The sequence below is a fragment of the Sorex fumeus genome, unplaced genomic scaffold, assembly GCF_029834395.1.
Source record: "Sorex fumeus unplaced genomic scaffold, SorFum_2.1 ptg000083l, whole genome shotgun sequence".
Lineage (NCBI taxonomy): Eukaryota > Metazoa > Chordata > Mammalia > Eulipotyphla > Soricidae > Sorex > Sorex fumeus.
The window spans coordinates 12,150,948-12,163,007 of record NW_026606140.1 but is presented as its reverse complement, the minus strand read 5'-3'; the positions used below and the strand labels follow the sequence as shown (position 1 = coordinate 12,163,007).

Here is a 12,060-nt window from a genome sequence, read left to right as displayed (position 1 = left end):
CACCAGTTTCATCCCTGGCATCCCAAACAGTCCCCTCAATACACCAGGAGTGATCCCTGAGTGGAGAGCCAGGCGTAAGCCCTGAGCAACACTGGGTGTAGCCGCAAAACAAAACACAAAAGAAAAGAAAAGAAACTGGTGTCATCAATGAATTGAAAGGATGCGAGGGTGGCTGGGGTGAGTCTAGACAGGCAGGACCCTCATTTGTTTCTTTTTTTTTCTTAGGCAGGACCTTTAGAGGCTTCACTGGCCAAGTGAAGGACACTGGCCTTAAGTGTAGGAGATGTGGATCTCAGTGGCACAAGGAATGGAGTCTGAGACCCCGTCTAGGGAACTGAGCTTGCCGCTGCAATGAGAGTGGTGCTGTGGGGACAGATGAAGGGGTACTCAGAGATAGGGGTGGGGGCAAATGGACACAAGTGGGTGGTTGGACACTGGTGTTGGAACACTGTATACATAACCCCCGACTGAATTCTTTTCACTGATATTATTGTAAATCATGGTGACAAAATAGAATTAAAAAATAAAAAAAGGGAAGGTGGGAGATAATACAAAGGATAAGGCTCTTGCATTGTATCTGGCTGACCCAGGTTCAATCTCCAGCATCACATACAATCCCCAGAGCCCTGTCAGAAGTGATCCCCGAGTACAGAGCCAGGAATAAGCCCTGAGCACCACTGGGTCTGACCCATAAAATGAAAAGAGACAGAGACAGAGAGAGTCAGAGAGAGAGAGAGACAGACAGACAGAGAGAGAGAGAGACAGAGAGAGAGACCCTGAGTGGAATACAACAATCTTCACCCTATTTCCTCTAAGGATACTTTATTGTAGCATTTTCGGTGGTTTTTCGTAACAAATATAAAATAGAGTATTTCAGTTCCGCTTTGGGGCAGAGATTGGGGTTTGGAATGAAAATATCCGAAATATGGTGGTGGGAAGGTAGTCATGGTGGTAGAATTGGTGTTTGAATATTAAATGTAATCAAATATTGTGAACTACTTTATAAAAAAAATCATAAAAAATTTTAAAAATCATGAAAAAAAGAGAGAGACAGACAGATGAGACAGAGAGAGACAGAGGGAGAGAGAGAAATGGATCTTATTATGTGTGTTGCAGGTATCATAAGGAGATGGCTTTCAGAAAAATTAATCTGGCTGTGATGAGAACAGGATGAAGAAATCAAGATTGTGTTGATGGTTAGAGTCAGAGAACACTGTTTGGACAAACGAGGTAGCAACAAGGACACGACAAGTGGACAGATTCAAAGACAGCAGGTAACTCTGCAGATGCCATTAGTTTGAGTTTCACAAAAAAAATATTATCCAATTGGGATTATACAATAAATAAATAACCCATCTTTTCAAAAGGACAAAATTCCTCACCTTTCTCCCCCCTCCCCCCGCAGCAAGGTGGCCGCCACCTCAGAGCTTATTGGAAAGCCAGGTATGAGCCAGTGGTGACGGGGCAACTGCAGTCTCATGGGAAGGGGGACAGTACCGGCTCGTCTTTCACACCCTATTGAGGTCACAAGTTGCCCCCCACGAGCGGCTCTCCGGCACGGCCATAACACCAGACGCACAGAAGCCAATCTCGTAATTATCTGGCTCTTTGCAGAAATCCAAAATCTTTATATGATTCTCATAACCAGCTATAGAAAACAAAGTATTTCACAATGCCTTTTCAGCAATTCTGATTGTTGGGGGGAAATTCTAAACAATAATGGTGCATCTTTTGTCAAAATAATGAATGTAATCAATGTAGAGAAGAGTTAAGTGGAAATCATCTGCCTCACGGGCATTGGGAGGAGTGGGGGGGTATATTGGGGTTCTTGGTGGTGAAAAATGAGTATTGGTGAAGGGAGAGGTGTTTGATCATTGTATGACAGAGACTTAAACCTGAAAGCTTAGTAACTTTTCCCATAGTGATTCAATAAATAAATATAAGAAGAAAAATAAATAAATAAAACTATGAAAAAAAAAGTAAGGTGTTCATGCCAAATTTAATCAGGTAATCAGTGGCTGAATAAATAGCAGTACACCTACATTCTACATAAAAAAAAAAGGACAAAATTCCTAATTACTCTAACCAATATGGAGAGAGGGAAGAAAGCAGTGAATTAGAACAGTTAAAGAAATGTAAAGTACAGAGCTTTCTTTATTCAAACTCAGTCTGACCTATAATATTTGGTTGACTATTTTCACTTAAATTCTCCTTTAGTTTCTAATACTTACTTTACTCAATAATATTACTCTTGTAATATAGCTGTAAGAGACTATTTAGATTATTTCGGCACTTGGTCAAGATGTCCTTGTAAACCAACTTTAAACTTTTCTTTGCCACTGAAGTTTTAAGTGAAATATTAGAATCAGCAAGAGCTGCTTCTAGCAGGGGGCATGCTGGTGTCCCAGCAGGAAGGTGACTCACCTCTTACTGCCATACTCCACTACGGGCGGGCTGGGGCTGGCTTTCTCCTCTACATTCTATACCAGATTCACACAAGACTATACCAACTCACTGCCAGAGGCTGGGGAGATAGTCCAGGGATTAGTCATATGCCTTGCATGCAGCTGATGCAGGTCCTATCCTCAGCATCACACGGGGTAGCCCTGAGGCCTCTGAACATCCAGGCCCGAGCAGAGCTGCATTCCTGTGCCCCAGCTTTGAAGCATTAGCTGGCTGATTACAGATTAGTGGGAGTGACCCTTGGGTCATAAATACACGAATACTACTTGGGAGGCCTGAAGATCATCTACTAGTCTGTATTACCTAAACCCCCATTATTTGTCATTTGTGGGACTTAAGTATATCTAGATCTATGAATGCCATTTAAAATAGTCTGAACAAACTTTTTCTTCTTCTTCTTCTTCTTTTTTTTTTTGTTGGCTTTCTTTTGGGTCACACCCAGCAATGCACAGGGGGTTACTCAGGAATTTGCACTCAGGAATTCCTCCTGGCGGTGCTCAGGGGACCATATGGAATTCTGGAAATCGAACCCGGGTTGCCGTGGCAAGGCATATGCCTTCCCCGCTGTACTATCGCTCCAGCCCCACTTTTTCTTCTTAAGGAGTAATGTTAGCTTTGCACAGCACCACTTGCTGAGATGGTCTCAAACTGGAGTCAGGCTTTATATAATTTTCTACAAGCATGAGAGTTCTTAGTTTAGGCCTATGGTCTCTTATACTAAGACATCTGAGTATAGTGAACCAAAACTAGTCCTGTAAATGGGAGCTAGTGTAGACTCTCCCGTGTTGTTCTGTGGAGGAATCTTCAAAGATGGAGCTCATGCAATCTCTGAATATCTCAGGGCTACAAAAAGTTAAAACAGTAATGGTTATAAAGCATGATCTGCAGAGTATGAGTGAACACAGGGGGCTGGAGATAAGAATGTGTTCATGGCTGAGAAGATTTCAAAATTTCTTGCTAAAAAGTCGACTTTTTTTTTTTTTGTCTTTTTGGGTCACACCCGGCAATGCTCAGGGGTTACTGCTGGCTCTACACTCAGGAATGACTCGTGGAGGTGCTCAGGGGACCATTTGCGATGCTGGGGATCGAATCAGGTTGGCTGTGTGCAAGCCAACTCCACTGTGTTATCGCTCCAGCCCCTCAAGACTACTTTTATGACCAGCCATATCTTACTTTCTTTTTTTTTTTGCGTCACACTTGGAGATGCACAGGGGTTACTCCTGGCTCTGCACTCAAGAATTAACCCTGGCGGTGCTCGGGGGACCATATAAGATGCTGGGAATCAAACCCGGGTCGGCCGCGTGCAAGGCAAAACACCCTACCCGCTGTGCTATCGCTCAAGCCAACCAGCCATATCTTAAAGAAAGTGGGTTATATGTCTCTATTGCCTGGTTTTCTAGATTTTAAAGTGTCACTTTCCATTCAGGCAGTGCGGGTTAAGTACTTCTCTCTCTCTCTCTCTCTCTCTTTCTCTCTCTCTCTCTCCCTCATTTTTGGGCCACACACAGCAGTGCCCAGGGACCACTTGTGGTGGGCACCATATGGGTTGCTGGGGATTGAACCCAGATCAGCCACGTGCAAGGCAAACGCTGTCCCCACTGTACTATCTCTCTGGCCCTCTCAGAGACAGTTTTTTTTTTTTTTACAGGAACAACAATTACCAGTGGCTTATTTGGGGAGACTAAAAATATCCTGAGGCACACCCAGCCCAGTTGCTTTCACTTCATAATTAGGAGCGGAACCTTGCTAAGACCCACAATATTAACTTCTAAGTTAGAATATGAACTCAAATGAATAATTTCATATATTAAAACAATGCCTCATATTTAATTTTATTAAAACATAATACATTAGCACTCTAGGGATAAGAAATCCTTAATTTAATGAGAAGGAAGGTCTCTGGAATTGCAGGCAATTCAACAATAAGTGCCTGTAAAAAGAAACAAGGAAGGGGCGAGCGAGAAAGTTCAATGGGCTGAGCGCACTTGGCAGCAGGAAGCACAGGAGAGATGCCTGGCTTTCTGGGTACCACTGGGAGCCGAGCCTGAGCACTAAGCCCTGGGAGAAGCCCCTGGGTGCGGCACCAAAAGCTGAATAAATAAGTAAAATAAAAGCGGAGCCGTGAAGAAAAGCGAGATTCTAGATCAAATTTCGGTTCCGCAGGCAAAGTCTACTCAGGGTCCTCAAGCAAACATTCATGAACCAATCATTTATTTACTACACATGCTCGAGTACCACACACAGTGATACAGTCATAAGCAGAGAAAAAAGACAATTTCTGCTTCTGCTCTTACTGCTTACTAGCAGGGTAAGTGAGATAATGGCTCATATGATCAATAAGAAATGTGTAACTGAAAACTAGTGTTATAAAACCAGTGGTTGAGGCAGTCAGGGAAGACTTCCCTGGGGAAGTGATATTTAAATTAAGATACTAATGAACACTCCTAAATCTTGGAAGAGTAAGAATTAACAGCAGAGTTATGGTCTAGGAAGGACTCGGGGTGGGAACGCTTCTTGGCAAAAGAAAACTGCATGGATGTGCACAGGGTTTAGAGAAGGGCGGAAGTCCATGGAGGAACAAAAAGGTAAGTGTGTGGAGAGCTGGGGCGGAGGGGCTAGGGTGCGATGGGGCTGGCTATCACTGGGGGGGGGGAATTCTAGTGTTCTGAGCTGTCCTGGGAGCAAGGGGAGGTCAGCGGATGTCGAGGCCCTGGGTACGATAAGGCAGATGATGGTTTCAGCAGCTGAAGTGTGGGGGACAGACTGTTCACGGGCAAGAATGTGCTAGAAGGGTGAGCAGCAGCAGCACCTGGGATTGTGTCAGAAAAGCATATTTTCTTTTTTTTTTTTTGGGTCACACCTGGCGATGCACCAGGTTTACTCCTGGCGGTGCTCGAGGGAGCATACGGGATGCTGGGAATTGAACTGGGTCTGGTCTGCCGCGTGCAAGGCAAACGCCCTACCCGCTGTGCTACTGCTCCAGCCCCGAAAAGCATATTTGGAAACTCTCCTTGGACCCACTGACGTAGAAAATCCCAGGTGAGCTAGCCATCTTTTCTTGAGCTGGGGAACTCCCCCCTGCAGTGCTCGGGGGCCTCAGTGCAATTCCCAGTGCTACTTGGGCAACTAGGCCAGTGGTTCGGTGTTAGGGTCTGGGTGGTGAAACTGCTCTGCCTTGCGGCACTGGGGCCACCTGGTGCTGATTAGGTGCCTCCAGGGCCACACCCCAAAGCACCGGGGGTGGGGGGACCCACCTGGTGGTTCTCAGGGGAACCTCAAGGGTTTTATATCCAGGGATATTCAAAAGGCCATTGTGGTGTTGGGGACCAGCCAAAGCCTTATACGCATCCTAACTCCTGCACTATCTCCCAACCCAATCTTCTACTTATTTATTTCTTTGGGACACATCCAGAGGTGCTCAGGGATTATTCTTGGCTCAGCACTCAGGGGTCACTCCTAGTGGGCTTCAGATTGAACCAAGGTCAGCTGTGTGCAAGGCAATCCCTGCTGTACTGGTAATCCAATCTTCGAAAATATGCATTTAGATCATTTGAATTTTAATGTACGGTTTAAGAATCAGATCACCACACTCAGATGACCAAGCAGCGGGGCTAATGTGTGAGGAAATGAACAAGTGGGATAAAAGTAAAAATAAGGACACCGGCAAAGGGTCTTGAGCCCTTTGGGGCTAGCGGGGTGAATCACTTGTACATCAATACCATAAACGTTAACATTATAACCATTCTAATAATAACGTATTAATATAATAAGGTATAATCTTACCTCTTTTATTTTTTCCTTACAAATCTTATACTGCTTCTTCTGACTTTCTAAGAAAGTTGTCAAATCTTTCTTCTGCTGGGCCAAGATCTGTTGCTGGAACTTCTTCTCATCTGCTGCAGCTACCTTTGCCTGACAAAATAACAAATACAATCTAAAATGAATGATTCTCTACACAGAATTCAGTGTGTTTTAGTTCTCCCATGTATTGAAAGTCCATGAGTGCTGAACAATATTTCTGTCAAACAATCAATAAGAAACTAAAGGAATATCTTTTGATTCTCTTGTATATTAAAAAACAGAAAATTTACCATAAAAATATTCCTTATGAGAAAAATATGAACATAAATCATGAACGCCTTAATTTTTTAGGCACAAAAAATTACATGGGGTGAGAGAGGAACTAAGAGCTATAATAAAACATTTTATTATATTGTTGCTAACCCAAAGATTAAATAATCAAAACAGACAAATAACTATGGCTGGCCAGTTTTATCCAAGAATCAAATGTCAACTAATTATTTCAACTATAATATTTTCTAGTGGGGTCATTTTTAATATAATATGCAAAACTAATGACATTTTGTTCTCTTAGGTATCTGCTACAGTCTATAGAAATCAGAGACCAGGATATTTTGGGGACTTCCTAAATGGGTAACTCAGACCAAGCATAACTTAATACCGACTCCTGGGGTCCAGAGAGAGAGTGCAGCAGGAAGGACTCTTGCCTTGCACATGGTTGACCAAAATTTGATTCCCAACACCTCACATGGTCTCCTGAACCCTGCCAGGATGTGATTCCTTCGTGCAGAGCCAGGAGAAAGCTTTGATCACTGGGTGTGGCCTCAAAGCAAAAATCATTATATATGTGTGTGTGTGTGTGTGTGTGTGTGTGTGTGTACACACACATACACACATTGGCTCCTAAAAGTGATTAAATCTAACTTTCAGGAAACTATTAGATGAAACACATGTGTAAAATGAATAAAGTGGGAAGAGGTTTCATGGTTCTTTTTCTTCATGTAATTCTTCACTTTTCCTTTACATTATCAAAAATTTCTTTTTTGAATCTTTTTGACCTACTTCATCGGCATCACCCCTGCTCGGGCAGAGGCCGTCTGGCCAGACTGCCTTGCAGATTGATGACAAAGGGGCAGTAACGCTGCTTCTACACTTGTGATGTTTTTGTCATGTGGAGTGAGGAATCTGAATTCTGAAACCTCAACTGACCGCCTGTCCTGGCTACTCTGTGCTTGTTCAGCCCTGCTTTTCACACTTTTTATGGTGGTGAAGAAAAAAACCTGGTTTAGCATGGGCAGTCTGGTAAGCAAGTCTGTTTAATTTTATTTAAATATATTTATATATAAAAATTGAATATATAATTATATGTAATTAAATATATATAGTTTGTCTTTGAGTCACACCCAGCAGTGCTTAGGGGTTACTCCTGGCTCTGTATTTAGGGCATACTTGTAGTTCTGCACTCAGAAATCACTCCTGGCAGTGGTCAGGAGACCATATGGGATGCTGGGGATCGAACCCGGGTCAGCTGCTCGCAAGGCCAGTGCCCTGCCTGCTGCACTCTCTCTCCAGCCCCCAACCTTGTTCATATTAAGTCTGATTTCCTTTACATATTAGTCCCTTTTCTCATCTAGCATGGATCAGAAATAAAGGTGACTGACTGGTATTTGGATTCTTTTTCCTGCCTTCATGGATTTTCTAAAAAATCAGTTTAGCATCTGGCCAGGGGGAAAAGATATTTCCTCAAAGACCCAAGTGAGAGCCAGATGACCCCCTTGCTGCCCTGTGCTTTGGCACCCTCCGCTAGTCCAGTCAGCTGTGGGGGGCATGAATGGTCACCAGCGAGGGGAACTCTGCACCCAGCAGCTTCCTTTTAAGAAGCACATGGGTGTGGCAGGCAGGTGGAGTTTGGCGAGGACAAACCCATCTTGCTGGCACCCTGATGCCCATCGAGGTCCTGAAGATGCGCAGAATCCGCGGCTGACTTCTCTTTCAATGACAATTCGAAGCAGCTCTGCCAAACCTGGAACCCACCCCCTCCCCAAGCGATGGAGCACCCGCCCCCACCCCACCCGTCCCTGCTCCCAGGGCTCCACCGGCTGGAACTGTGTTGGCAAGGCTGAGGCCCGGGGCGCTGTGCACACACTGACCTCCTTTTCTATGGTAGCCACTTGCTTCTTGGCCAGCTTCTCCAGCTCGATGGACGAGTTGTTGGCATGCGTCTCCACCTCCTTCTGGAGCTTGAGGCGGTGCTCGTCCATCTCAGCCTTCAGCTTGTTCTCCAGGGCGATCAGCTGCTTCTGGTGCTGGCGCCGCATCCGCTTATAACCTGACATCTGTTCCCGCAACTCGTTCTCCTGCTCATGCTCATGGATCTGCCGTGTAACCTGATTGGGGTTAGGGAACAGGGCCTCGGTGAGCGCATTCATGAGAGACATGATTTCCGGCAAAGTTAAAGGAACTCTTCCATCATAATTTTCTTTCTGATTGTCACTGGCAGTTTACCTCCTGATTCCTGAACTGCAGCCCGGGCCGGGTTCTTTACTTATACACCTTTATCACCAGGACTAAAAGCTATCTCATTCATTCATTCATTCATTCATTCGTTTTTAATTCATTCATGAGATAGGGCTCATCAAGTCCATTTTTCAGATGCAGCAATTGAGACATGAGGGAATTAATGTCTTCATTCAGTTAAAATATATTTAGATATATATCGCTATTGCAGTAAATACATGGCGTCTGTCACCCCATAGCCCTCTCTCCATGTCTATGAATGAGAAATAAGTTGTTCAAACTTTTTAAGTTCTATTCAAAATTCCTATGACTGTTCAAGGTGACGCATCTAATAAGGAGAAGAGCTGGGATTCCGACCCATTCTGTTTGATTGCTGAGCCACTTCTGCACCACAATTCCTCAACCTGGGTGCTGTTGATCATGAGTCAGGTCATTCTTTGTTTTGAGGGGCTGTCCTGTTCGTTTCAGGGTCCTCAGTAGCATACCTGGCCTATCCACTAGATGCCAGTAGCACCTCTCAAGTTATGACAACTCACTATCGGTTGGGGTCTGGAGACATAGGCCAGAGAGTACACAGGGAGCTTGCTTTGAGGACAGCCAACCCGGGTTCAGTCCCCAGCACCACATATGGTCCTCCAAGCACCCGCAGAATGACACCAGAGCAGAGAGCCAGGAGGAAATCCTGAGCAATGCCAGGTGTGCCCATCCCCCATCCCCAGATGAAAAATAAACTGCAGACATTGCTAAATGTCTTTTGGGAAGAAGGACAGCATTTTTCGAGTTGAGATCTACCACACTACATTAAATTGCTTAGATTTTTTTGTTTTCAAAGATTGCGTCTTTAACAGTCATGGGGATATTGAAGAGAACTGTAAAAGTCTGAACAAGATTTATTTCTAATTCATAGACATGGAGAGGACTGTGGGGTAACAGCCACATTCTCTCTATTTATTTATTTATTTGGGTCACACCCAGCGATGCACAGGGGTCACTCCTGGTTCATGCACTCAGGAATTACTCCTGGCAGTGCTCAGGGGACCATAGGGATGCTGGGAATCGAACCCAGGTTGGCCGCGTGCAAGTCCAATGCCCTACCCACTGTACCATTGCTCTAGCCCCGATATTCTTTCTTTTTAAATCATATCCTTCCTCTCCTATCCCAGCAGAGAGGTGTTAGCATACTGGAAGAGAACTACTTGCTCTCCTAAAGAAGAGAAAGCAATCCTCTGATTTCTGGAGTGGTAACTTGAATTAGCAATCCTCCCTTAAGTCCTGGCTGCGGTGAATACACAACAAATTGAAGACTGCAAATGTAAAGTTCGCCAGCTAGGTCCTATTGAACTGGGTCTGATACTGCAGTCCTTCAATTTATCCTGCTGTTAAGATTCTCTGACCATCTCTTCCTTCTCATCTTCCCATTTTAGAAAAAAATTCATCACAAAATTGTAATTTGAGTTTTGTCCCTTAAGTAATTTAGTCATGCCTTTTCAACCTAACCCTCAAACAAGTTTGGTTTTTTTTGGCAACACTCATCGGTGCTTAGGGCTTACTCCTGACATGGTGCTCAGGGATCTCTCCCGGTGGGCCTGGGGTACCTTGTGGGGTGCCAGGGCTCTCATCTGGACTACTGCCTGCAAGACAGTCCCATCCACTGGACTACCACGCTGGCACCTCAAGCAAGTTTTTTAGCTTGTTTGGCTTTGGGTCACACCCAGCAGTGCTCGGGGCTTATTCCTGACTCTGTGCTCTGGGATGACAGTTGGTGGTGCTGAGGGGATTATATGCAATGGTACTAGAGATCAAGCCGCACGCAGATCCCTGTACTATCTCTTAACCCCAGTACTATTTCTCCGGCCAGTTCTCAAAACAAGTCTTTCAGGAAAACTGGATGCTGCTAATTCTCTCTACTTTTTTCAGTTTATGGGTCAAAGTGCAGCTTGCACAAAGAACATTTTGTTTCTCGACTCTTCTGAGCAGATGTCCCCGCATCTGAGGCCAAGTCCTTACTATTGGAGAGTGCGGCTCTGTAACTGGATAGTTTTATCAAAGTACACCATTAAACATTAGCCGAACTTTGAAACCTTTCCAGTGGAAACTAACACTAGGATTCAGATCTATTTCTCTTTTCTAAAGAACAATCCTCTTTAATGTACTGGAGAATAACAGCGAAAGATATTCTAAGGCCCATGGAAAGGGTATCACCACCAAAGAACCGTTTCTCAAGTCAAAGAAAATAATCTAGTCTGTTATCACAATCATGGATATTTGGAAAAATACACATTAGTTCATAATAAAGAGAAGAAAGTAGTTTTCATATGAACAGATGTATATTTTACTCCCTCACACTTGTACCTTACAGAGGCTCAGCTGTGGGGACGAAACAATTCCAATTAATAGAAAAGATACCATTTTGATCTTTCTAAATTTACCCTTTTTATTAATTTATTTTTAAATGTGGCAATAAAGTATTCTAGTGTAATGACTTGGAGATACGTTTTATCCAAATACTTATTCTTTCTTAGCTTATTACTCCTTTGTCATATTGCCAAAACTAGGTGTCACGCACTCTCAGGTGATCACAATACATTTGAAAGTAACCTGCCAGGAGAATGTTTGATGGGCTTGTGGTCAGGAAAATAGTCTCTGAGTGGTCATTTCCCTAAATGAAGCATCCCGAAGATAAATTGGAGATGCCTTGTGTCAAAAGTTTCTGTCTGATGGGCGGAGTGATAGTACAGTGGGAAGGGTATTGGCTTTGCACATGGCCAACCCAGGTTCAATCTCCGGCCTCCCCTATGGTCCTCTGAGCCTGCCAAGAGTGATCCCTAAGTGCAGAGCCCAGTATGGCCCGAAACAAAAAGAAATTTTCTGTCTGAATCCATGGCTGAGCCCGGGAAAGGTGGTCCTAATACAAAGCTCAGTGTGTTTCCATTGTACCTCACTGTACCCCACTGTCCCTCCAATTGTGATGCTTGGCTTTTAAATACATCCCATAATTTGAATAACCACCTTCCCAATAGCTTCATATCTTCTACTTACAAGTAAATTTTTTAAATTTCAAAGTAATTTTTTTAGAACTTTAAATTCTATGCTAAAGCTAGGGAGAATGTTAAACAAAATAATAAACAGATGTTTCCTTTATGAAGTCTAACATGGGATATGTGAAAAACACGTTAACATAGTCATGTATGCTTCTGTGCTTGGAATTTATCCCATATTTCTTAAAAATACACTATTGGTCAAGAGAACAAAAACGGCTCGTGACTTTTATCATTTGGA

The 12,060-nt window shown here is 43.8% G+C and overlaps 1 protein-coding gene across 2 annotated transcripts in view; it reads right to left on the bottom strand.

Moving 5' to 3' along the window:
* The window catches only part of TAOK3 (TAO kinase 3), a 214,109-nt gene that overhangs the window by 28,585 nt on the left and 173,464 nt on the right, over positions 1–12,060 (bottom strand). For both annotated transcript variants that reach the window (XM_056131022.1, XM_056131023.1), the window contains 2 exons: positions 8,415–8,651; positions 6,247–6,375 (listed from right to left, as the gene is read on the bottom strand). In XM_056131022.1, coding sequence (XP_055986997.1) covers positions 6,247–6,375; positions 8,415–8,651 — 366 coding nt within the window. The remainder of the gene's footprint in view (positions 1–6,246; positions 6,376–8,414; positions 8,652–12,060) is intronic.